The 27,688-nt window shown below is 31.6% G+C and overlaps 1 protein-coding gene and 2 long non-coding RNA genes across 3 annotated transcripts in view; 2 read left to right on the top strand and 1 right to left on the bottom strand.

Moving 5' to 3' along the window:
- The window catches only part of LOC127714703 (uncharacterized), a 129,205-nt gene that overhangs the window by 75,369 nt on the left and 26,148 nt on the right, over positions 1–27,688 (bottom strand). The gene's annotated exons all lie outside the window — the stretch shown is intronic.
- Positions 4,161–27,688, top strand: part of LOC127714687 (uncharacterized) — a 231,122-nt gene continuing 207,594 nt past the window's right edge. The window contains exons 1-2 of the mRNA XM_052220754.1: positions 4,161–4,676; positions 14,987–15,048. Of these exons, the coding sequence (XP_052076714.1) occupies positions 4,235–4,676; positions 14,987–15,048 (504 nt within the window). The 5' untranslated portion in view covers positions 4,161–4,234. The remainder of the gene's footprint in view (positions 4,677–14,986; positions 15,049–27,688) is intronic.
- On the top strand, positions 23,661–27,347 carry LOC127714707 (uncharacterized). Its single transcript, XR_007987878.1, has 3 exons — positions 23,661–24,186; positions 26,337–26,417; positions 27,273–27,347. It is a non-coding gene; the product is annotated as an uncharacterized LOC127714707 (long non-coding RNA).

Here is a 27,688-nt window from a genome sequence, read left to right as displayed (position 1 = left end):
ATGTGAATTGTGTTCGTAAGATCATTGAAATGTATTTAAATAACGAACCTTGTAAAGATTACTTAGATAATGTATTTGAAAACATATGCATGATATACTTAGAACGATGAAGTTTTAATATTTTCTTTAACCAATAATGATTTGCAGCATGTGCAGAAAAAATACTTATTTAATTGAAATTAGTTGCGATATAAGGAGACACAAATTTATAAATGTTTTGTATAAATGACAGCGTAACATTTTCATAACATTGAATACCAATAACAATGAATACATAGCTTGATTGCTGCATACTCCAGAAGAAATGCATATCCCGAAGGAAGCACATAAGGACAAAAATTGAATGAAATCCATGATGCAGTCAAAGTATTGTTCAATATAAACATTACAATATTAGTGTACAGATGACGTGGATAATTTTTGATGAATATAATTTTAAAAACCGGAAATTATATAGGATGAGGTCCTCAGTATAGCAGATAAGTCGATACAAAAATGATACTTAAAGTAATCTGAATTATTAATTTCTTTTTTCTGTCTTTTCCATATACGTTGTAATCTTTTTGTATTTTCAATTTACTAAAATCAATCGTAAAAACATCCACTAACATAACGATGTCTGGACACTATAAATGTATCTGATTGCAATGATGTCAATACAACATTTCATTACTTTTTCCTTTATCACAACAACATGTATGCGTAGGAGATTTATTGAAAAACAAAGTCTACTACTTTGTAGATACTCCTCCTTACCAGACTCGAAAAAGGGGTCATATAACTTGGGGATACGAGAATGAAGAAGAATTTGTGATATACAAACAGACAGGACTTCAGATATTAAACTGAGAAAAGGCCGACAGACATACATGCACCATCAGTTTGATTTTATTTTCTTACTTTTTGGTCTTAAGTTTTTGTCCTTTGTGTGATTCTTTATTTATGCTGAATTTACAGATGTTTTCATTCTCTGTTTGTTTTTTTTCTAAATACATGTGAATGCTGGAGTTAGAAGTATGTAGTAAGTGACACACATATAGAGTTTGTCTTCATGAAGAACGACCTAGCAATATGTCATCATTTAAGTCATTATTGTTTTTCATTTTGCAATTCATTAAAAACTTCCTCAATTGAAAATATACGATATGAATACTTTTGTTATATTTCAAACATAATCAATTTACGATAAAAGCGATCGATTATTGTTGTTAGTCAAGATCAATAGGAAATCCGATTCCCATTCATTGTTACGAGTATTGTTTTATAAATTTAAAAACTATTATGGTTTTACAGATACATACTTTGCAATATTGGAAATATGATATACCCTTTGAAAACAATTTCTAACGCAAACGTTATCCCGCTGAACCTTTTTTGTAGTTCCTTTGAAAATAAAGGCAGATGCTCATTGTTAGATAAGAACCTTACAAGACAATAACAATGAAGTCAAATACAGTCGAAAAAACGCATGAAATATGAAAATGTCCAGTTCTAATTCATACCGAGTCTACAAACTGAATCAAAAGTAGATATCAAAGATCTGCATTCAACAAATAATTCTCAAATAGTACAAAAAAAAACAAAGTTAAAACACGGGAAAAGCACTGATGATTATCCTGGCATATAAATATTTGCAGGGTTTAAATATTTTTTTTATAATCTTTATTCTCTAGATCGGTGCGCTAAAAAATGAAAAAAATGTGCATTGACAATTATAAAATATTGAGTAAAAAAAAAGATGTTGTGACATCAAGTACATGTATATTGAAAGTAAATCAGTTGCTAAATGTTTTACACTAAGCTGTATGTTACGTGTATGTCAAAACATTTTTTTGTGAAAATTTCAAATTTTCCCAATGTAAAAAAGACAATTTCATTCGTGTCCTTATATTAATAATTGCGTTTGTTAATGCTTGTTTTTACTTTTTTTCCTTTGTGTTTTTACTGACACTTGTGGCAATATCAGGTTTTCCTAAATATAGGCAACAGTAGAATACTGCTGTTCAATAGTGATTAACCGATTAAGCGAAAACAAATCCGGGTCACAAACCAAAACCGAGGGAAACAAATCAACTATTGGAGAAAAATAAAAGAACAACAGAAACACTGAACTACTACAAAATCTAATGTCAACGTAGATAGAAACGGAAAATGTGATAACAACTGTTGTATGCTTTATTACAAATTTTGTAGAGTCATATGAAGAAAAATGGTGCGTTGAACCTGTTTTAATGCCTAGAGAAACCTCTCGCTAATATGGCAATATTGAAAATACGTGTACGATATATATGTCATTATCTTTACACAGCGCAATGTTCATTGAGGACACAATGGCGCTTAAGAAAACTAAATATTCTTTAACGTGTACCAATACACGTAGACTTACTTGTTAATGATTTAAATAGATTCCCCGTCGATTAATATCAAGATAAATGTCGATTCTGATGTCCGGGGTCGTTAGACAAATTTAAATGTATAAACCATTACCCCGTATTGTATTGGATCTGGAACAATTTAAAACTATCGAAGAGCGACATATCATAATCAGATTTCGATATGTATTACAGACGTTTGTTTGAATGCATTTTTACCTAGTAGTACTTGTTTTCATTTTCATATATTTGCACGTACCAGAATTCAATTGAGATTGACTGCACGCATGATACGTCATAACTAAAATTACTGCATTAAACTCGTATACAAGTTTCACCTATTGTTAGAGATATGGAATATAATATCAACTGAGCGATGTGGTACTGAAATACTGCAACATGAATACTTGTTTTTAGGATATTTGAACAAAATGTAGCAGCCTGTTTTATAGATGGAATCTGTTGTGTTTATCAAATTGTGTTATCTTTTATTTAGGTTCACTGTGATAACCGTATTAGCAAAACTGTCGACAAACAGTTCTCAGTGAAAGTATTTTATCTTTTAAAACAATATAACTTTTAAAACGCTTAACGCTAAGCGATATCCGGCCGGCTGAATTTAATCTAACGAGTGTATACATGATTGTGCTACTACTATTATTTTTAAAAATTTAAATCCACTATTTGCTTTAAAAATACTGTTTTTTATGTGTGCATTATATTTATCACGCAAAGAATTCCACTTTCTTGTTAATGTTTAAATCTCTTCTAAATTGACAAAGTTTAAACAGTTAAATATTATTGTTATAATTCCTGTTAAGCCATTTTGATGGCTGAAACAAAATTCATATTGTATGATCAGGTGCAAATTGTTAGTTGTATTATAAACTACAAATAAACCAGTAAAAGAATAAACGTCTATAATAATTGATAGAAAAACGATTTATTCAGAATGATGATAAGGGCATGATATATGATTGCCAGAGAGTTATTCAGCTTTGCACAACAATGACGAAAACAACTAGAATGATAGTTCGACCATAATATTGAGTAAAACCAATACCGTGAGTTACGTTTAACAATCGCCATAGTAGGAAAACAAGGAATTTAAACCAGACAAGTTACGATCGGATTTAAGTAAATAAGATATGGTTAATAAAGATGTTCGTTCATTTAAATGTGAACGAATTCAAATAGATTAATTTTAGTAAAATAAAATGTAGCATTGCACCGTCAGATCTACATGTACAACATTCGTCGTTGAATAATACAATTGACAGTTCTATATTTATTTTGCTAACTATGACGTTTAATCAATAGTAAAAAAAATACCTGTATTAATGATCTAGTTTTTAAACATGAACAACTAGTTTTGTTTTAATTTGATAAAAAATATTGACACAACAAAGACTTTTTGCTCAACCGAAATAATTGTCAACACGATTTAATAACATCATCTTCGTATATTTACATCTTATATAAGTACTGTTGCATAAATCTCAATATCTCTATAACTATTTCATTATCTGTACTTTACATATGTCACCTATCCATAACGATCCGGTACGAATAAAACACATTCATAAAAGATTTTTTGCAGATCCGTTCCTGTCTATATCTATTGAAAAAACACTCAGGTAAGGTGTTTAAATTTCTAATTTGTAAATAAAGGAATTAGATAGTTTATCAATATCGAGTATTTATTGTTTGAAATGCAGATTCTTATCGTTAAAATTACAGTTACGTGTACAATATTGATATTTTTCATAAGTTAGCCATATGGTACTTGTGAAAGTAGATTACTGGAAGTTATAAATAAGCCTAAAATCCACGGGTGAATACGGAAGTAGCCATTTGACAACATGGCAGCTTGGGGAGCTTCACAGGAAGACGTAGAACATAATGTTCATGACGATACTGCAAGTAGTGAAAAAAGCACTGTGGACACTTCTTCGACGGATACACATACAATACTAGGTAGGAATCGGTCGTTGAGGAACGTAGTTAAAGAACTACAGAGAACATTTCATATGTATAAAGACACAATGGAAGAATTGATAGTAAAGCCTGTGATGATTCTTGAGGAGCAAACTCACAATGATATCTCTGCAGCCAAAGGTCAACTGAAAGAGTCTGAAAAATTTTTAACACAAGCTGTTATATTACTGAAAGATGGTGTTGAAACAATGAAGGAAGCAATGAATAAACACAGCCGTAAAATCGATGAATTGTGTAACTATGAAGAATGTTCGAGCGAATTTTCATGTGACATTCTTCCTACAGACTTCCAAATACCGACAGAAGGTAAATACTATAAATATGTCATTGTCAATTCTGTGTTTTAATGTGTATAGTGTTCCCGCTTTTACCTAAAATAGCACCTCTAAAATCTGTGTTTATAACAACTGTATTGCTTGATTGGCTAAATACAGCGTGACAACAAGAACCAATTTACAGCAAACACGGAAACATTCATGGAAAACAAGTCTCAATAATACAAGCACCTACTGCTACTTTAATTATTCATCCCTTATTTTATTGATTTTGTATTTACATTGTATCATAGATCTAATTTCTTCGTTCAGTGTATGTCCACTTGTGTTAATATGTCTTTTGATTGAGTTAAGCCATTTCAATTGATATTTTATAGTGTGTCTTTTTTTGTTATGATGTTACACTATTGTTTCAGATAAGGGTGCAAATTTGGTACCATTAAAACGTTAATACCCCCTGCAATTGTTTGCACCTGTCCTAAGTCAGGAATCTGATGTTCAGCAGTTGTCGTTTGTTGTTGTGGTTTTATAAGTGTTTCTCGTTTCTTGTTTTTTATATAGATTAGACCGTTGGTTTTCCAGTTTGAATAGTTTTATACTAGTATTTTTTTGAGGCCCTTTATAGCTTGCTGTTCTGTGTAAGCCAATGCTCCGTGTTGAAGACCGTACTTTGCCCTTTAATGATTTACTTTTATGAATTGTGACTTGGATGGAGTGCTGTCTCATTGGCACTCATACCACATCTTCTTATATCTATAAGTAAAAATATAAGTATAGTAAGATGATATTAAATTACACAACACAGGGGTTATAAGCAAGTGTTCCTTAAGATGACCATATTATTCACTGTCACAGGTTGATATTAATGCTATATATTTTCAAAATTTAAAGATACAATTTTGCTTTGAATATGAACTTTGTATAGGAAAATTGAATAACACAGGATGTTGAAATAATGTTTTGGTGTATTGACTAATTCACTTTTCATGTATAAAATAAGGGTAAACTTGGTCAATCATATTTTTATATATGTTGTATGTATATTATGTATATATATTATGTATATATCATAGAAGTCGGTAAAAGGGACCAACACTCAAATTTGATATGTACTCGATCGACTCGAACAAGCGATACTGCGCAGATAAGAAAAAAAATATAATTATGAATTATGATTTGGGCAACGATACTACTATAAGATAGTAATATACGAAGATTATGTTGTAAAATCGAATTAACAAATATTTCGACTGAACAAATAGCCTTCGTCGATATTTTTTACAATATATATACATATATATATAAACGCCTAGAAAGTGTACAAAACAACACCAATATTAAAAGAAAGGAAACTTTAAATGTTATTATCTGTAATAAACAGATATCCTTCATTGGTATGTTTATGATGTAAAATGAATCTTATCAATCTATTCTGATTCAACTATAACAATCTTCAAATTTATACTATTAAAACCGTACACAACAACTCTTGTTCAATTCTAAAACTTCAAAAATGACGTAGGTTAGATATTCAGAACAGAGACTACATAGATATGTTTCTAACTACAATAGTAATGTACGGTATAAACTGGTACATTTCACAGATGACGAAAGTTAAGATATTCAAGCAAAGACTGCAGAGAAATACTTTCCCAATGTACAGAACTGACCGATTTGAGCTTGTCTAGTACTCAAATTTCAAATTTGACGACGGTAAAGTGATTACAACATGTACAAAATAGGCTATTTTTTATACATCCTAAATAAATACCAATTTGATTATGATTTTTTTTTAATTGAAAAGGGCTTAGTAATTGAATGTGTTTGCGTACTTTAGTTAAACAGGTATAATTCTAGAATTGTAGAGTTGACATAGGTAAATGAAAAGCAACAGAGACTGCGTACTAATATTAAATATAACCCAAATGAAAAGCACTGCGTCAATTCGAACAACTACTTTTCATTGATCCCATTGGGATAGTTAATGATGTTTTTCGATTTTTTTCCAATTTTCACGGAAAGGGTATGATAACTTGTCAAATTTGGGATGGTAAGTCAGCACAAACAGCACCTTTTTGTTGACTTTTTTGTCTTTATATTGTAAACGTTCATCTCGGCATATGTTGTTAGCAAGAGAGAAACCTTTATCAATGTCTTTTCTTCTGTAGTCTTAATTGTTATGGAACCGCAAAGTTCTTGTAGGTGCTTTTTTGCAGTATCATTGGTGTAGCAAATCCGTTTTATTCGTATGGCCTGGTTATAGGGAATGCTCTTGATGCAATGTTTAGGATGTGATGTCCTTTGTTGCTACGGCTTGTTAAGATAGCACTCCGTTCAAAAAATTAATAATTAGTAAAAAAAGGTAACATGGTAAGATGTACGCGTATGACGGCTGATCGAATGAAACGCCTCCTGAGTGTTCTACAAAATGAAGAAAGTGAATCTGACAGAGATGTAGTAAGTGAACAAAATCAAAACAAAGTAAAAAGATATCTTTTTCTGAAGTAGTAACTGGTAAAACTCAACACCATCAAACTGAGACACCTCAAAGCAATGTAAATGATCCCGGAAACTTCGTTAAACCTTTTTTTCTTAAGGACGAAGATGTACGTTGTTCGGTGAAACCCCAAAGATCTCTTGGATCACAAATGTAGAGATATACAATGCTATAGGTACCAAAGACCTTGCGGAATGTACAAAATGTATTCAACGGATAAGAGAAATGTGGCGCCTTTATATGGACAACGAGGAGGACATACTGTCTTTGTTAGGGACAGGGCTTTACCTGCCTGGCGGGCAGGTGCCCATGTACTTGCAAAATCCTCGAACTCCTGGAAGGCTGCAAGAGAATACCATTCGTATTAAGGTGAAAAATGTCCCTCTTTCGCTGACGATGGACAAATCACCAGAGCTCTAACTCTACAAGGGTGTGAGATTCAAAGCCTTTCCCGAGAATGTTTGAGAGTCAATGGCAAAGACTTTTGACAGAGTGATAATCAGAAAGGTACTAGACAAGACCATACCAAGAATTATGCAGATAGGTAAATACATGACTAGGGTTTTCCATGCTGGACAACCAGAGTTCAACAGAAACATTAATTGTGAAAACAATGTAAAAACTTGCCATAAACACTTGATATATGAATGCCCAAATGACTGGGTTTGTAAAACATGCAACAAAAGTGGGCACCAAATGATGAATTGCCCTACTGACTTCCAAAGTAAACATATGAATGAAAAGAACTCAGAGGTTAATGTCAATGAAAATGAAAGTGCAGATGTAAATCTACAGTCCATTGAAGCTCAGACAAAAGAACACATTTCTGAAAAATCTGACAAAACATCTAATACACCAATACTGAAACCATCACATCATAGCAACATATCCAGAAAATCTAGTGATACAAGAACAGGTTCAGCAAAGAATGTGCAAATACCGAATTCAGCAACACAGGTAATGGCAAATCACAACAATCAATTGATAAAACACAAAAAAATCCAAGAAGAACAACAGCAAGAAGTCATACTCAACCTCCTACTGAAAACATTGGACCTAAGAAATCAAAAACATAGAATATTTTATCACTATCTTGTCAAAATTACTGTTGTATCTGTATCATACTTCAAATATTGTATTTAGATAACTTATCAACAAAAAAAAAGACATTTGAAGACAAATTGTACTAAATATTTTCAAATATATTTTTATATTATCTAAAAAAAAAAACAAAAAAAAAAAAACAGCATATAAATGAAAAAAAAATCAAGCTGAAATATAGAGTTTAATCTAAGAAATAATGAAATATTTAAAAATATTGGAATGTTTTCAAAAAAGATATGGTAGATAAAGGTTAATATGGTGTTGAAAACGCTCTTAATATGTACTATGTACATATGTATTACTATACAAAGGTTTGTCGTTATCAAATGTCAATTGATGATATTAGAAACAAAGATATGGTGTATTATATATACGATTAAGCAGGTCAAAAGCTATATAAATTTTCAAAATCATGAACAATCAGATTTTGTATAAACATTTGTTTACGAACTATCATTGTTTAGAAAAAAAATTAATCAGCTGTTTTTATAAAACTTGGTTTTCCCTATGCTATATTAAGCAACTTCACACCACAGTGAAAATCTATCGGATACTAACAGTTATTCATTGACCGAAAACCATAGTTGATAGTATACACTGTTTTGTCGCTTTATAAATTTTAATCAAATTTATTTAGCTGTTAGTTCTGCACCAATATTATTATGGACATGGGTATGCATACCTATCTTTCTTTTATTTGCCATGTATTAATTACATTTGAAATGTTTATATCTAAAGTGAAAACAATGAACAACAATTATGGTTTTATAACACAAAGATCAACATGTGACGTTGAGACTATACACAGTTGCTATAAGATAGTGGATGAGTACTTAATCAAATTCTATTGTATACAGATGATTACATGTACATTGTCGATGACGTTATATATTAATTTTAAGCAATGTTGTGCTTATTTGCGATACTGGTTTTTCCCAGGGCTATTTTTAGAAAAATGTTATAGCGTATAAAATTGTGACACTACCTGTAAACAAACAAAAAAGGTAGATTACATATTGTCATTTTTAAAACCTGTAAACGTATGTATATGAGGCAGTCATTACTTACAGTGTACACGTATTTTTATAATGTTATTAGGAGTGAATGTGATTCAAATATGCATGTACATTATAAAGGAGATGCTTTTAGGAACTTACCGTTAGTTGATTACAAAAACAAATCGCTTGTTGTAAGTGATAACAAAGAAATTTATAAACAAACAAGTAAAAACAATATTGAACAGATATCCAAAATGACTTACCTTTTTAGAAATGTATTCTCCTTCAGAAAATCGTAAAAGTATTCCAAAAATCCATTTACGTATGAATTCTAAATTAGTTTTTAAATCCTTTCTACATTTAAACTTAACTATAGTCTGCCACATATACAAGTGCACTTTTCAATTGCGAAAATACTTAATTCATTTGTTTAGAAAGTCTAATATACACATTATTTGTATTACACCTAGTTTTTAGTGAACTGCTATATATTCCAACTAAATCAATAGCAGTAGATTTATTTAGCAAAATTTAATGCTTTATAAGTATTAATTTATGTACACTTAATGTTAATGGTATGCAAAATAAAGAAAAAGGATTAAGAGTTATAGATTAGGTTAAACGCAATATGTGTTCCATTGCCCTTTTACAAGAAACACATCTCAATGAAGAATCAAAGGCTAGTCTTGAAAAGGATACTGATTAAATTGTTTACTGCAATAACGGAACTACGGCAAATGTGTGTGTGTGTGTGTGTGTGTGTGTGTGGAGGGGGGGGGGGGGGGGGGGTGTCGGTATTAACAAATATGCAGAAATTGAGGTCATTTATTAGTTTATAATGACGGAAGAAAGCTATGAATATAATTGAAACATTTGGTTCTTTCTTAGGTCTGAAGTTAAACCGTAATACATCAGAAGGAATTTGGATTGGAGCGGTTAAAAATAGCATAGATGAAATTGAAGACAAACGCTGGACAGACAAACCCGTTAAAGCTTTATGCATTAATTTTGGTCACGACAAACACCAATGTGTAAAGTTAAATTGGGAACCTAAAATAGATGATATGAAATCATTAAGTAAAACGTGGGAAAAAAGAAAATTAACAATGGTTGGGAAAATATTGATCATAAAATCTTTAATATTACCAAAATTTACATGTTTGGCTACTTCGTTCAATGTTCCAGATATTTACCTAAAAGAAATTGAAAGCTGCTGTTTCAAATGTATTTTGGAGGGAAAACATGTGAAAGGAAAAAGAAACATACTTATCGGCGAATACCAAAAAGGGGGATTAAGAATGATTAATTTTAACAGTTATTTTTACAGCACTGAAAGCTTCATGGGTCTCAAAATTAGCAACAACCGATCTGCCGAACTGGAAGATTATTCCTACTATATATTGTAACACTCTTGGTAAAAACTTTCTTGTCTTTAACATAAAATCACTAAATGAACTTGGCAACACACCTCATTTTTATTTACAAGTTATTTTAAGTTGGTTGAAAACAAGAGGAGATTTAGCAAAATGTTCTGACCACTTTTCGGGTATCGGAAAACAGATTATTTGGAGAAAAAAATATATTAAAAATCGCTTGATCTTCCCGAACTGGATTAATGTGGATTGGTGTATATTAACGACATATTGGAAAGTGAGGGAAAAATATCCGAAAGATTTATTCTAGAAAAGTTAATTTATAAATCAAACTGGATTGCAGAGTTTAAGGTGTTAAACTCTTGCATTCCAAAAGAATGGCTGCAAATTGAAAAAAGAAAAGAAAACTCCGTTAAGAGTAAAACCAATATATGTAAGAATAAATAAAGATGACGAAATAAACAAATTGAAGCAAAAAATATCAAAACGTACTCTATAATACTTTAGTAGATCAAAAATATACAAAGCCAATCAGTTTTAATATTTGGACAAGATATTTAAACTTCGAATAAACACCACATATGCCATTTGTATACGATTTTATATTTAAAATGTTAATAGAAAACAAGTTGAATTTTTTTCAGATGGAAACTATTTCAGTATATTATTCCTACAGTTACTATTAAGATGGAAAATATCTGAGAATGATAAATGCAATTTTAGTAAAACAGAAGAAGAAGATTACTTGCATTTTTTTTTTTTAATGTTCATTTTTTTTTAAAGTTTTTTGTGAGAAGGTACATTATCTTTTCATTACAATGTATGAACAAAACATATAGTATTTGGATACAAAATATCAGATCAGGGGTATTATGGTTTTAACAATTTATGACAGTTTTATGTTTTGTATTTACTAGTCATATTATGTCTCCGAGCAAAAATTGAAATTCTTAGATGTGTACAATATGTTTATAAAAGAAATACGAAGGGTCATGCATGAGAACAAAACAGTATCTCAAAATGTTTTTTGCATTAATTTAAAAAGACTGATATAATAGAAAAAAAAATATATTTTATTATATTCTGAATATTTTCCTAGATACTCAGAAAGTATTTCACAGGGATACTTTATTGGAGCTTGGTCAGTGAAGTAAACTTGTTTACATTGTGTCATAGATCAAATTTATTTGTTCAGTGTATGTTCAATGGTGTTCATTATTCCTTTGATTGAATTAAGCTATTTCAGTTGATATTTTATAGTGTGTCTTTCTATGTTGTGATGTTACACTATTGTTTCAGAAAAAGGGTGAAGGTTTGGCACCATTAAAACGTTTAAACCCGCTGCATTTGTTTGCACCTGTCCTAAGTCAGGAATCTGATGTTCAGTAGTTGTCGTTTGTTAATGTGTTAATGTGGTTCATAAGTGTTTTTCGTTTCTCGTTTTTTATATAGATTAGACCGTTGGTTTTCCCGTTTGAATGGTTTTACACTAGTAGTTTTTTTAGGCCCTTTATAGCTTACTGTTCGGTGTGAGCCAAGGCTCCGTGTTGAAGACCGTACTGTGACCTATAATGGTTTACTTTTATAAATTTTGACTTGGATGGAGAGTTGTCTCATTGGCACTCATACCACATCTTCTTATATCTATTGTAACAAGCAATCTGAAGAATAAAGAATATTTATTTGTATGTTAAAAAAAATGTTTAGAATGACAACTCATAGGAAAAAGATATTGATGTTTGTCTTTGGGATTGCAATACAGATCTGTAAATATGATTCCATCTTTCACTGAATGAACACATTGAGTTCTTGTCAGTATCATCCCACTACATGTCAATATCGTCGATGAATCGGAACTAAGAGAGAGGTTGATAAAGAATTTGCTGTTCTAATTTTCCCATGAAAGAGGGGCGAAAGATACCACAGGGACATTCAAATTCATAGATCAAACATAAACTGACCACGCCATTGTTAAAGAAGATAAAGACAAACAGAAAAATATTGGCATACGACGTGGCCATCTTTGTTCCCGTTGCTGTTCCATTAACCTGGAGAAAATGTTCACCATTGAATGTGCAGTTATTGCAATCACACCCAAAGTTAGAAGCGGAACTAAACATTTAATTGGTTGGTGAAAGGAGTTGCGAAAGTTCCAGACTTCCTTACAGGCAATACCATCGTCATTGGGGATGTAAGTATAGAGAGAGGTAACATCAAGCGATACAAGGATTGTTTCAGGTGAGGGAGGGTTCAAAGATCCTATTTTCTTAAGATAATGTGTTGTATCTTGTATATGATGGTAGATTGTCTACATGTGGTCTTAAATGAAAGTCAATAAATTCTGATATTTTCTCTGTAGGGTGGTCATTGGCAGAAACAATTGGTCTCCCTGGATTATTGACTTTGTGTGTTTTTGGCAAAAGATAGAAAAGCCCCGGTTTTGATTTTTCATGTTAATGTGTCTTCATCAATATGACACTGTTCACACATGATTATAAAGTTTGTGGTGACCTCGTTGTTGAATTGAGGGGTTGGGTCAGAGTTCAGAGCCCTCGCAAGAAAGATCGTTGACTAATCTCTAGACGTTTTATATACATTATATATATACTTTAGACTTGTTTATATTTTTTCGTTTGGGCTTGTATTATATTTGCCTTCGGGTTTATATGATCCGTTCATCCTATTTTGACTCCTCAAAAATTCAAGAGTCTATCCTAAATTGAGGTAAATTGTATGGCTTTCCAAATACCGTTTCGATTCCTAACATCACTGAAGAGACATTAATTGTTGAAATCCGGATATGGTGTACAAAAACCTTTGCACCTTTTGTGTGCGGTATACCATCTTTTCCGCAAGTTTATTGTTTTCCGTTTAGTATTAAATTTATAATTAAGATCCATTTATTACATCGGTGATCCGTTTATTTGGCAATCGCCAATGGCAGTCAGCAGGGTTTAAGAACATTTGTTGTTCGCCCTGTTAGTCAAATGCGTTTTGTTAAAATATACTTTTTCACTTTTTTGGTCTTTTTGAAAATGTTGTTTGTGCTGTTTTAGACCCCTCTAACAACAAAATTTGTTTTGCATGCACACGTATAAAAATTGCGGTTTTTATCCAACGCAATCATAGGTTTGAACGTTGTTTTCAATTTAGACTTGTATATATATATATATGTATACTAAAATGTTTATGAAACATTGTACATAATTATATAACTAAATTTTGAATAGCAAGAACTGTTTTAAGCCGAAACACCAACTTATGAACCTATGGTTCCTCGGGGATTAATTTTCCAACAGCAGCCGTATCAACACATGTAATTTGCTATAAAAATGGGGGAAAACACTTTACCAATCATACATGCCATGTGTGTTATTCTTAGTTTACCTTTATCATGAACGCTCAAAGCCGAATATTTATAAGCCAAGACTGTATACGTATCAAAACACGAAAAGAGCTATACATCTTGTTATGTGACCAAAATAAATATAGAATAATATTCAAATCTATCTATATAAACTTTGACGGTGTTGTTGGAATCTCGGTTTCCTAGTAATTTATAGTTTAGCTAAACAATGGTATAGAACGGAACTAACTAAATTATTTGAAAACATTTATTCTTTTTTTTAAATATTTTGAATATCTTTAAAATCTCTGAACTTATATTGTTTTTCTCTATTTCAAAAACAATGCACCTTCAATTTCAAATTGCTGAACTTTGCAAGAAAAAACAGCTGCTGCATATTTTAACTGGTTTGTTAGCAGGATCTAGTTACCTTTTCGGATCACCTGAGATGACCTCCAGTTTTTGGTGGGCTTTGTGTTTCTCATTCTTTTTGATTTCTATGTTTCGTTCTGAAATTTGTTGTTTTTGTCTGTTTGTCCTTTCCTTTTTTTTGTCATAGCTTTGTCAGTTTTTGTTTTCTACTTTTAAGTTTGAATGTCCCTTTGTTTCTTTTTCCGTCTGTTTTTACAAATATATCAAATATATCAGGGTTTTACATGTGCATTGATACACCACTTAATTTCAAAAATCAGTGACGTCAGGGGTACCTTTATAAAAAAAACCTCAATACTGGTTTTGATTAGGATTCTTTTAACACCTTTTTATAAAAAAAAATTAGGAACACACGAACCCAAAGCACCTCAAATAAACGAATAACATGAACAAGGCAAATCGATATAAATACAAATGGATTATAAAGGAGTGAGACATTTCTAATCCAAACGAATCTCCACAAAAATGGTAGTGATTTTAAGTACTCTGGGCGGATGAGCAAAAAAAATGTTACATTTTTTAGTATTCATTTTACAAATGATAAAGTATTGTGACTTTTCCTTAGTTTTGAGTTTAATTTCTCTATTTCAGTTCAAAATTTCACAGATCATCATAATGAGATTGGAAGATTTTACCATGTAGAAAATCAAAAGGTAGGATGTTAAGAAAAATGTACACTTTTTAAGTAATACAAATAAGCAAGAACAGGTATTTAGCATTGGAATTAAATAGTTATAGCGTTTAAGATGTGAAATACATGTTTGTTTAAGTAAGTTTTATAGTCAATATAACTGCAGACCTGGTATATTTGTTTACGCTTTTTCCTCTATTTACTGTACCAAATACATATAGTTACTTTGTTTATTCATGGTATAAGCACAATGAAAATATTTTTGAAGCATTTTGTCATCTCTTTGTCTACAGGTCATGTCGTCCGTCTGTCCTTTCATTTGTGTGTCTAAAACTGTAATCATGATGTTAACTTGATTTTGTTCTGGATTCGCTAGAATAAACATGTACAGATGTAATATAAAGGGAAATTAAAGCAGCCTTTTGATTTTGGGGACCACAATTTGGTTAAAGGGTCAAGTTGAAAATCAAAATCACAATTATTGTAGTATCATTCTTTTTGAGTTGATTTTAAGTTGATAAGTTTGGTTTATGGTTAATAATGATGTTTGTATAGATGAAAGATTAATGGAAGAATTTTTTTTTGCTGTGCATGTTATGATTTTGTGTCATGTCATACTTCATATCTTTTCTTTTCTATTGAAAAATAATTGGTATATACATTCTGTTAAAACATATTTCAAAAAGCATTGTTCTATTTGTTGACATAAGCCCCTCTGGACAAACAGGAAACCTGGTTTAGAAAACCCGATCCAAGTTTCTCATAGAGGGATTAATAATTTTAATAGCAACCTCTATTTTTTTTTTTCAGGGACCCCTTATTCCAGATTAAAAGGTTGATTAAACCTCAGGAAATTAAACATCTTTTGGTAGAGACTCCTTTCCAAATGTTTCAATTGTGAATGAAATCTCTTCAAATTAAACATCTGTTTTATTTTTTGCATTGTTTAAATACAACATGTGGAGCAGAATTTGCTTATCCTTCCGGAGTACCTAAGATCATCCCCAGTTTTTGGCGAAGTTCATGTTGCGCAGTCTTTATTGTCCGTTGATATATACATACCTTGCAAGTGAGCTATGGTCAGCGGAACCCCTGCCTTGATTCCTCTCTTAATTGTCCAGGTTTGTTAGTTTGTTTTCCTGCTTAAAGTCGGTGATTCTCTCCGGGCACTCCGACTTCCTTAACCTGACCGCCACAAAACAGTTAATAGTGTTGAAGGTAGCTTTAAGCACCAATAAATCAATTGATCGACTGCCTTTTTTTTTTCGAATGTTTAGCTTAACAACATTGTTATATATATTGAGATTCTAGAGAGAGTATTGTTAACAGTGTTGGTATCCAGATACATACTTCACTTTAAATACTCCCTGCACATGTCACTTTTTGTGGTTCCCTATATTAGTCGTATTGATTTTTTATAATAGTTCTAGTATAAGATTATGAACATTTGTAAAAATGTTTTACATAAGATGAATTTACAATTCTAGTACAAATTTTATGAGAGCATTCAAGCATACTAACTTGTATGTTGAACAATTTAAATAAGAATGTTTTCCATCAATAAATTTAATTTTAAGATTGTCCCAAAAAAATTTTTTTTGTGGTTTATCAAGTTTGTATTTAATTTTTGAATAGCTATTAGTTATGATTACACTACATAACTAAAATGAGGTGGTCTTTGTTTCAGTTTTTTGGAATTCAAAAGCCCGTTAAATGCTACATTTGTAATGGAATAATACGGGAAAACAGGGTAAGTTTTTAAGATAAAATTTATATATTACACTTGTATTGCCCTTGCGTCTAGAGAAATGTTACTTTTCTAGAGTAACAAAATCTTTATTTCGAACTCACACAAACCACTAGATGTTTTAGTTCACTACTTACTTTGATTTTCATAAAATAGATTATTCAGATACATGCAAATCATCGAACACTTGATTTCACGTTTACGTAGCATACATAGTATAATTAATAATTGAATTTTACCATATGTCTTTTTTCTTTTAATCATGCTTCAAATCAGTAGTAACTTGCAGTTGATAAAAAAATCTTATTTACCCTTATGTAAAACGATTGCCAATGAGACAACTTTCAATCTGATAACAAATAGAGTTTAACAACTATTAGTCACATTACGGCTTTCAGCTATGAGTGAAACTCATACTGACATAGTCAGCTATAAATTGGCTTTGAAATGACAACACTTACTATAAAACAAGTCCAACGAGAAAACTAAAGGCTTGATTTATATGAAGAAAAAAAAACGAACGAAAAACAAATATGATATACATTGTGTACATCAACAAACGACACCAACTAAATAACAGACTCATGACTTGGGAAAGGCACATACAGAATTTGACGTGGGTTAAACATGTAATGTTTTACATTTTATGCAATACAAGTTAGTACCGTTGATGTTATCCATTCGATGTAGTATATAAAATTAGCCTGTATGTATGATGCTACTGAAATACCGAAGTATTCAAAATGCTTTAATTTATTTGGATAATGCAAATGTTAGTAGAAAATAAACGTTATCGGAAAGTCTGAATAAAGATACAATTTCTTACAGCCCATGGTTTTGATTGAAATTAATACGTTCAATTATGATCATCAATCTCTTGTATACCTTGTGTCAAAACAGATAGATAACAAAATTGGGGATATACAGGTTTTAAGGCCACCAAACTTTGCATTGAGGTTGTAACTTGTCAAGAAATCATTATTTGTAAGTTCCGTGTTCCTTTCTTGGTGAAACCAAGCTTGTGTGGTAACAATTGTTTACGGGCTTTCATTTACAAAAAAGGACGATTTTTTGTTCTCTATTGTTAATTTTCTTTTTTTGGATGGTGATGTTCCTTTGGCACCTTCTTACGGTGTTTATATCATGTATATATCACAATGTGTTTGCTATGGCTGTGTCTGTTGTGACGTTTTAGATTTTAACGAACGTAATCTATGTATAACCAGTAAATTATTAAGTCAAGAATTCCGTTACCACAAATTACTTAAACCTTTACTAAATTCTCCCATAGATACAAAAAAAATTTGACGATTTGTTGTTCATGTAGAAACCCTATTTCAAACGGGATAGCACATCCTCATTTTTACGGAGATGTTGTTTACCGAGCCCGGAAATTTAGAAACGATCCGGATAAACTTGTGGATCCTTTTAATAAACTCATTCTAAAAGATTAACTCGCGGACACTGACAGCTAGTTTAAAGTAAAAAACAACTAAAATAAAAATCTTGCATCTAAAACTTAGATATCAATCAGTAGACATGCAACTTCCAATGGATTTAGTTTAAAGATGTCATAAACAGTCAGAGAACAACACGACCTTGTGTATTGCCGAGATACAAGTATAGACAGATTGTAGAGACATGCATGTGCATATACATATAAACATAATACTCAGTTTGATTTTTATTTATTGATAACAAAATCCATACTAATCCCAATATAATTAATATTCAAATACTGTTGAATAGGTAACCTTTTAGAAGAAGTTTATTTTAAGGATCGATAAGTTTACCCAGATCATTTCTAAATATCGGAGCTATCCATAAATAAAATATGGATGTGCTATTCAAAACCAAAATTTCAATATCTATGGACAAATTAATAAAGGTTTTAAGTAATTTATGGTAACAAAATCCTTTAATTAATAATTTACCAGTTTTACACTATTTCTTCAAACGTAACCTTCAAATGATATCACACTGAATTAGCTTTTATTCTCAGTTATAGGTACAAGTGTATGGCCACCGAATGCATATCTGGTTCGGTTTTAATATTTTGTTTGTCATCTAGAATTATTAAATTTAATGAAATTCTTTAGCAAAAATGGCGGTACAAGGAGGCACGAGTATAGATTGTTTCGGTATGCTGCACATTGAAATGGATAAAAAGACCAGCCGCCAGTTACAATGTCAAATTTTGTCGGCTACCGATCTAGTCGGGCTCAACATTTGATAGACACTTGATATTCTACAACATGTTCATGCAAATAATATAATTGTCGTTTGATTCCTGTCATTATTCCTTCAAAATCAAATTCTTTACAATTAGTTGACCTACCTACCGTATTTTTTATTACATTTATCAATCTAAATAATTTATACTTCTCAATAACAAATAGGTATGCATATACAATGTTTAACACTTTCTCTGTCATTCTACATAACTATACGACGCTTTAAAATGTTTTATTGGCAGTTGATGAATTTCAGATATAGACCTATTACCTTCAGGAAGATGTAGTGATTAATTCTGAACTTTTTTTCAGTTAACGCTAGGTATAAGCATGTCTTATCATTCTAACTGCTTCAGATGTTGTACATGCAATAAATGTCTGGACGGTAAACCATTTACGCTGTTTGAAGGCGATGTATATTGTATCGACGATTTTTTTAGGTAAGAATCCATAAGTAGATTTACAATTTTAAAAACATTACAATAAAAGAAGATTTCTAAACAATCAAAATTACGAACCTTCGACGTTGACAGCCTTAAGATTCAATTAACATTATTACATACCCATTTACATGGTATTTGCATATTATTATCATCCCTGATATCTTAAATTTCCTCAACCCTGTGACTATCGCGGAAGTCGTATTGTCTCTGGATAGCTTGTCGATTCAAAACAAATCATTTAATTTCATTTGTCTAATAAATGTCACATTTCTAGATTGTTTTGAACTATTTTCTTTTTATATTCTATTTATAAAACAATTAGTGCAAAATTAGTTGATGGACATCCAGGCTTTGAGTTTGTAGGAAGTGCTTTCCCGAAGTTAGTTAGAAGATCATAATTGCATAAGGCCATCATTCCTAATTTATCGTTTTTTAGAACAAAATCTTTGTTTAATATATTAATTAATATACAGTTTGTTTGAGTCAAATGAATTCAAATTCGAGATCTGAAATGTTGACAACGAAATGAATATTGAAATATTGTGTATTATACAAATATTATCGACTTATAAGCCAGGTAATTCGTATATTAGGAGTAAATGAATTGACTCAGGCAACAGCTGGTTAGGCGTTTAAATCACAGTTTTATTCAATATATTCATGAGTCAAATGAAAGAAGAAGTAGTTCATCTGAGTGACAAGTATTTTAATAATGCCATTGTATGTTCCAATTAGATGTGGTCATAACATTAACAGACATATTTATCAGATAAGGGCTATTTGATCATGGCAACATTTCGTTGTTCAATGACTAACTGAAAATGAAAAGAGAGGCGAAAGATACCGAAGGGACATTTGTTAAACTCGTAAGTAGAAAATATACTGACAACGACTTTACCAAAAGGAAAAGGACCAAAGACAAAAAACATTATACAAAACACAGAACATATAAAATTGATGACTGAGCAACACCAACCTCACCAAAATATCCGGTGTGGTCTCATGTGTTCCAGAAGAATAAACAGATCCTGATTCACATTGTACATCCGTCGTGTTTATCATGAATGTACCAGTTCGGTGGTAAATCTCATTTGGTAGGTCACATTTGGAGGAAAGAAGACGGGATAAACGGTATTATCTTACGAGATTTTTTAAACGTTAAACCTTTTTATTTTCATAAACAATGCTATTATGTCTGGATAAGGTGAATTTCTAATTGTCAAGCAAAAGGTTAACTAGACAATTATATGTTGAATCTAAAAATTTGTCGCGTACATATCCTCCTTACATAGTTCGTTTTGGCCTCTTCATTGTTATAACGGATCAACTTGAAACGTTATGTGTATGTCACCCTTCTTGCTTCTGTGTGTAATATCTCAATTATATTCAGTTAAGTGTACAGAAACGTGAATGGGCATAAGGCGTGAATTTCTTCATGATTTAATTGATCAACTTGAAGCTTGAGATCATCCCTAGATTTTAGCGTGGGTTGTGTTACTCAATCGTATGTTTTCTATATAATATTTTGTATTCTATTGTTTGTCTTTTGATCGTTTTATGTTTTTGCCACAGTATTGTCAGTTTGTTTTCATTTATGAGTTTAAATATCTCTTTGGTAACGTTCGCCTCTTTTTCTTACGCTACTAAGTGTTATTAGTCAATTATGTGTTGTGTTTAGAAAGGTTATTAGGTGGACAATTCAAATTTATACGGTTCATATAGCAACAAACCTTTCATTATTTAACGTCATTTTTTTCTTTTTCGATCCGTTTCATTACAATGTATTATAATTGAATGATTCTTTGCTTTCAATGCCAATTTTACAGGTTTCAACTAACATTGATCTTATTTTCTGGTTAATTTGTGAACGGTCATTTTGCAGGACGATGTCATTTTCTCAATTGTAATAGGTTGTATACCAATATTTTTTCGGTCAATCACATCAAACATAGTTTTGTTTTGAATCAACCGCAACTAATGTGACCTTTGTAGCCGAATCGCTCGTTTCCTTTACCAAACTATTAGCCTGGTACCTTTTATGTGTTAAGCTCATCTTGGCCTTATTTCAATGATTAAAGGAGGTTTTTCTATATATAAACTATGCAAATTTTAGTTTCATTACATGTCAGACCACCATTTCAAAATCGTATTCTATTCAACCAAAGTTTGCAATATTCACAGCTTTCTAAATATTTAACCTTAAGTTTAACTTCATCGAAACCAGATATATCCAGAACTGTACATATATCACCTTTCCACACGCCAATTTTGAAACATCGTTTAAAGTCTAATAGCGAGTTACTAACCTTCAGAAAACAAGTACTAAAAAAACTCATCCTTGGTTTTATGGAAAAAAGTATACAAAGGAGCGCATTATTCCTTAATTTATAATGCAAACTCATGGACTTGAAATTTTTGACTCCAAAAGGTCTGCATATATTTCTCTTTCAACAAAAGTTTCATTTCTGTACATTTGTTGATTAGTTTAAGTGATCAATGACACCAAAAGCACTATTTTTTGTAAGGGAAGGTTTTTTTGTACATACGTTCTAAATTGGATTTCGGTGAATTGATGGTCTGATACCATTAGTGTACCAAAAAAATATAAGAGACCATGCAAGAAATAAAACTTATAACGGTATTAATAACAGATTATTAAAACAAAAGATAAGCTCAAAAAACAATAATAAAAAATAATGAATAAAGGAACTGAAACAAATATCTGACTGACATGATCCATATGGACTTTGAAGATTTGTGTTGTTAATAAATTAACAGTGGGTTTTGACATATCAGTTAATATCGCTTGAAGGGCAACTGTGCATGTTGTAGATAAATCAGAGTAAGATATACCTTCAGGTGTGATGGGGTGCATTTGACTATGACCTAAATGTAATTTATTATATACCTAGAGCAAATAACTTACAATTTTTACAGTATGATAATAGCACTAAATTGACGTGAATTCCATATTTCCGGAAATAGTGTTTAGCGAACTAATATGAAAAATTTATCACATGCCTCCAGCTATCACATGCCTTTCCGTAACGTTATCACATTGCTTTCCGGAGTTACTCGGCAAATTTCGTAAAATACATCTCAATAGTACTATTTCAGACGTGAAATACATAACAAAGTAGGATACAAAACAATTATTGGGCAACAGGAAAATGTACTAAATATTCAAAATCAAAAAACAAAATAATGATCAAATAAATGGATTTTTCAAAGTTTCAAGCATAAATTGGAAAGTTACTTTACAAATGATGTCTTTTCAAAAGAGTGTACATAATGTTTTTTTTTTTATTGTCAATATAAAAATTTATCCCCGGCTTAGTATATTTCTAGGATTTTGGTTGGTTTACGCACGTCGTTACACAACACATAGCCCATGATTATTGCTAATCAATATACTTGTACGTTGCTACCCATTACATTGGGGAACTTCACGCGCGTTTCCCTTAGTTTCATCGTTGTTCCTTGTGAAATATTGAGTTCTATAGTTTATCCATGATGTCTGAAATTTAAAATATTTAATCCACCAACGATTTTATCTTATCATTATTATGTCGATAAATTGCACTCATTTTAGTAAACTCACTCATACTGATGAATGGGACCACTGACCTAGCTATGCAAACGACCCACGTTGACGTTACACCGTCTATGATGTAACTCTCACAACACTGAGCGCTAAATTCGACCATTTCACGTTTCTCTGTCTCTGGATTAAAAACTTCTTATATGTGACTACCTGTAGGGTTTTTCCAAAGGTAGTACCCTACATCGTTTGTACATCCCGTTAAAAATATATCAAATTCACAAATTTCAATAAAATTCTTTTAGATAATAAATAAACGTTGCTTTCACGTTACACTTTGTGGTCGTATTTCTCTATAATTCGCCAGACTTAGACTAAGACCGGGGATACATTCGCTATCTACGTTCATATACGTATATGGATAAAAACGTAGATAACTTATAATATTATACTGTTGTTTTTCGCCTCTGTTGATGCATATGATAGAAAGATTTCATATTGAATGTATTACATTTGACATCCGACGTCTGTAAACTTTTCACTCTTTGAACTTCTACGTATACTTGAGAACCACTTTAAAGGATATTACACTGTTATTTTTCTCCATTGTTTTAGCATATGATGAAAAAATCATAACATGTCATTTTTTATATCAGATGTATTATCAGCCCACGGTCAGTATCAGCCCTCGAGCCTTCGGCTCTTGGGCTGATAATATATCTGATAAGAAAAATGCCACGTTATAATCTGATAATTTCATTAATCACCGGTTGTCAGAATGACTCTTGTGTATTCATGGTCTATACATTGCGTTGGTAGGTAAATGTATTGTCCGAATTTGATAAATCGAAATCGATAAAGCACACAGAACATTTCTGTATGACAACTCTTGAACAGCATGAACAATGTTACAGTAGAATGTTCAAATGTTATTTGAATGTTATGAACAAATAATTAAATCGGTCAGATATAAATCCAAGCTTCGTATGTACTAATAGCCTAAATTATAATGCATTCTCTATTGATTTTCCTTCAAGTTTGTACTTTCAGAATAGTTCAATATCGAAACTGTTATAAATGTGTTTGAAACGATCTATCAAAAGGAAATCTTACGCATTTAACACACTTTATTCTTTTTTGTAGAAATTTTCCTTTAAAATCTGTTTTCTGTGGACAAGGTTCAAAGCTACTACAGGTAACTTATAAAAGACTAAATTGCCATGGTCAATGTAATTTCATTGCTACTTAACACTCATCATTTTCGTAGAAAATAGATAAATGAACTCATCAAAGATACCAGGATTGACATTTTATATTTTCGCCAGACGCGCGTTTCGTCTAAAAAAGACTCATCAGTGACGCTCGAATAAAAAGATGTTAAAAGGGCCAAATAAAGTACGCAGTTGAAGCACTTTAAGGACCATACTTTCCTAAAGGTTTTGTGAAATACAGCTAAGGTAATTTATTCCTGAGGTAGAAAAGCCTTTATTAGTATTTCAAAATTCTAAATTTTGTAAACAGTTAATTTATAATTATGAACACAAGTCAACACAAAAGTGCTGACTACTGTGCTGGTGATACCCTCGGGGAATTAAAACTCCACCAGCAGTGGCATCGACCCGGTGGTTGTAAATAAACTCATTATAGATACCAGGATTGAAATTTTATATTTGCGCTAGTCTACAAAAGACTCATCAATGATGCTCGAATAAAAAAATGTTTAAAAGGCCAAATAAAGTTAAAGTACGAAGTTGAAGAGCATCAAGGACCAAAATTTCCAAAAAGTTTTGCCAAAAACAGCTAAGGTAATATATTCCTGAGGTAGAAGAGCCTTAGTATTTCAAAAATTCAAAGTTTTGTAAACAGTTAATTTATAATTATGAACATATCAATGATAACTCAAGTCAACACAGAAGTGCTGACCACTGAGCTGGTGATACCCTCGGGGAATTAAAACTCCACCAGCATTTGCATCGACCCAGTGGTTGTAAATTGACTCATCAAAGATACCAGGATTGAAATTTTATATTTGCGCAAGATGCACGTTTCGTCTACAAAAAGCTCTACAGTGACGCTCGAATAAAAAAATGTTAAAAAGGCCAAATAAAGTACGAAGTTGAGGAGCATTAAGGACCAAAACTCCTAAAAGTTTTGCCAAACACAGCTAAGGTAATCTATTCCTGAGGTAGAAAAGCCTTTGTATTTCAAAAATTCAAAGTTTTGTTAACAGTTGATTTATAATTATGAACATATCAATGATAACTCAAGTCAACACAGAAGTGCTGACTACTGGGCTGGTGATACCCTCGGGGAATTAAAACTCCACCAGCATTGGCATCGACCCAGTGGTTGTTAATAAACTCATCATAGATATAAGGATTGAAATTTTATATTTGCGCCAGACGCTCGTTTCGTCTACAAAAGACTCATCAGTGACACTCGAATTAAAAAATGTAAAAAAAGCCAAATAAAGTACGTAGTTGAAGAGCATTAAGGACCAAAATTCCCTAAATGTTTTGCCAAATACAGCTATATTTACAAGGGAATATCCCCGTTCTTTTATTCGTACCTCTTTGGTAATTGTTTTTGTCTATCTATTTATTCCAAAACTGTTTCTGAATTTATGCAGTTCCATTTATTATCTTTTTGTAATTTTACGTCTACTCTAAATGACCGCAGCAAATTGGAAATGAGATTTACGTTCATATTTCATGAATTTGACTACCCTTAAAATTAAAAAAAAAGCCGATACAAATGTCAAGCTTACACACATAAATATATCTGCACCGTTATTTTGGGCTATGAGTCCATATGCATACCGTGCACACAGTAGCCGAGCTTCAAACATTATGCATAATTGCAAGGTTTATAAAGCTTAAAACAAATGGAAGAGAAGATGCTCGAAGAGTGTTTCCTATCTTGATGTTTTCTTCATATGCAATATATATCTACTGATTAAGTTGCAAAAATTCAAATATTTAAAAGTGCAACGCTATCGATGGTATGGGTGATTAACGAATTTAATTTTGATTGATAAGATAAATTCACTAAACAATCATTGTAAGTAACAAGTGCATGTCTCTCACTGATCTTAGAAACCTGTTTCCCCTGAAAAATTCACATTTAAGACTAACAAATCCGTATATACTTGCGTTATTTAATGGTATGCGATAGAAATAACATAAATAATGCAAAAACAGATCATTAAGCCGTTATCGGTTTTTGTATTGTATCTTTACTGTGTTGTACACTGATGATGTCTTTTATATGAACATTTACTTTTTGTCACAGTGTGACAGTTTGCACTGGTATATCTAAATAATGTGTTTTTTTTTATACCAACAGAGAAGGAACCGTCGAGCTGTAAAAAACATCAATGCACTGAACAGGGAAGACATTGGTATTATAAATGATATTCGACCAACGGTAAGTGTAATTAGAATAAAGATACTTTGTTAAATGTCGGATTAAAAACTTTGTGGGTTTTCCTCTATTAATAATAAGAAAAATAGTATATCAAATCAGCAAAGAAGTCTCTAAGAAATCTGCGATCCTTTGTTTTCTTTTAACCACAGAGAAGGGAAAGGTTAATCAAAACAAATACACACACCAACTTCTTCATGGAGACCTTATAGTTATACAGAGATAAACATGTATTCATGCAATGAACAGTTATTCTAACAACACAGAATACTAGTCTAGGTTAGCTGCATTGAATGTGTCTTGGTAGCGTGTTTGACTCGAGTGCGAGAGGTTGTTATTTCGGGCCCGGCAAGGTCAAATCAAAGACTCTATGATTAACAGTAGCTATTTCTCCTCTTTGCACGCGGAAATAAGGATTAAGAGCAAAGACTGGTAGGCTCTAAGTCATAATACTATGTTTGGGTAGGGGGACATGTCTTCCTGCAGATTGTTACCTTGTAAACAAGCAGATTTGAATTCCGGCTCAGCATGTCAATCTAGTGCAAGGCAGGGTTAATATTCATTATGGACTCACATGTTTGGTCTTGATATGCATTTGAAAAATCTGGCATTGAGAAATGCTTACAAATCTACTATAAATACATCAAATTCTTTCAGTGGACTTGTGTAACAGTAATTGCTTGTAATCATGATTTGTTCACCAACTTGAAGTGTTAATTTCTTGACGGGAAAAACCGACAGAAAGTCAAAGCGTTGTACATTGATGCTGACTATTATATGAAAATTTCCTTTTTGTCACAGTACAGGTCTGACAGTTTGCTCTGGTATACCTAAGTATTGTTGTTTTTATATCAACAGAGAAAGAACAGTCAATCTGTAAAAAACAACAATGCACTGAAAAGGGAAGACATTGGTACTATAAATGATATTAGACCAACTGCAAGTATAATTAGAATAAAGATACTATGTTAACTTCCGGAATAAAAACTTTTTGGGTTTTCCTCTTTCAATTATAGAAAAATTGATATATCAACATGAACATGAGCAAAGAAGTCTCTAAAAATCTACGATCATTTGTTTTCTTTTTACAACAGAAAAGAGAAAGGTTAATAAAAAAAAATACACACACCAACTTCTTCATGGAAATCTTATATTTATACAGAGATAAACATGTATTCATACAATGAACAGTTAATCTAACAACACAGAATACTACTCTAGGTTAGCTGCATTGATGGTGTCTAGGTAGCGTGTTTGACCCGAGAGCGGGAGGT

This window comes from Mytilus californianus, unplaced genomic scaffold, assembly GCF_021869535.1.
Source record: "Mytilus californianus isolate M0D057914Y unplaced genomic scaffold, xbMytCali1.0.p SCAF_9, whole genome shotgun sequence".
NCBI classification, from domain to species: domain Eukaryota; kingdom Metazoa; phylum Mollusca; class Bivalvia; order Mytilida; family Mytilidae; genus Mytilus; species Mytilus californianus.
This window is presented reverse-complemented; position numbering and strand designations above follow the sequence as displayed.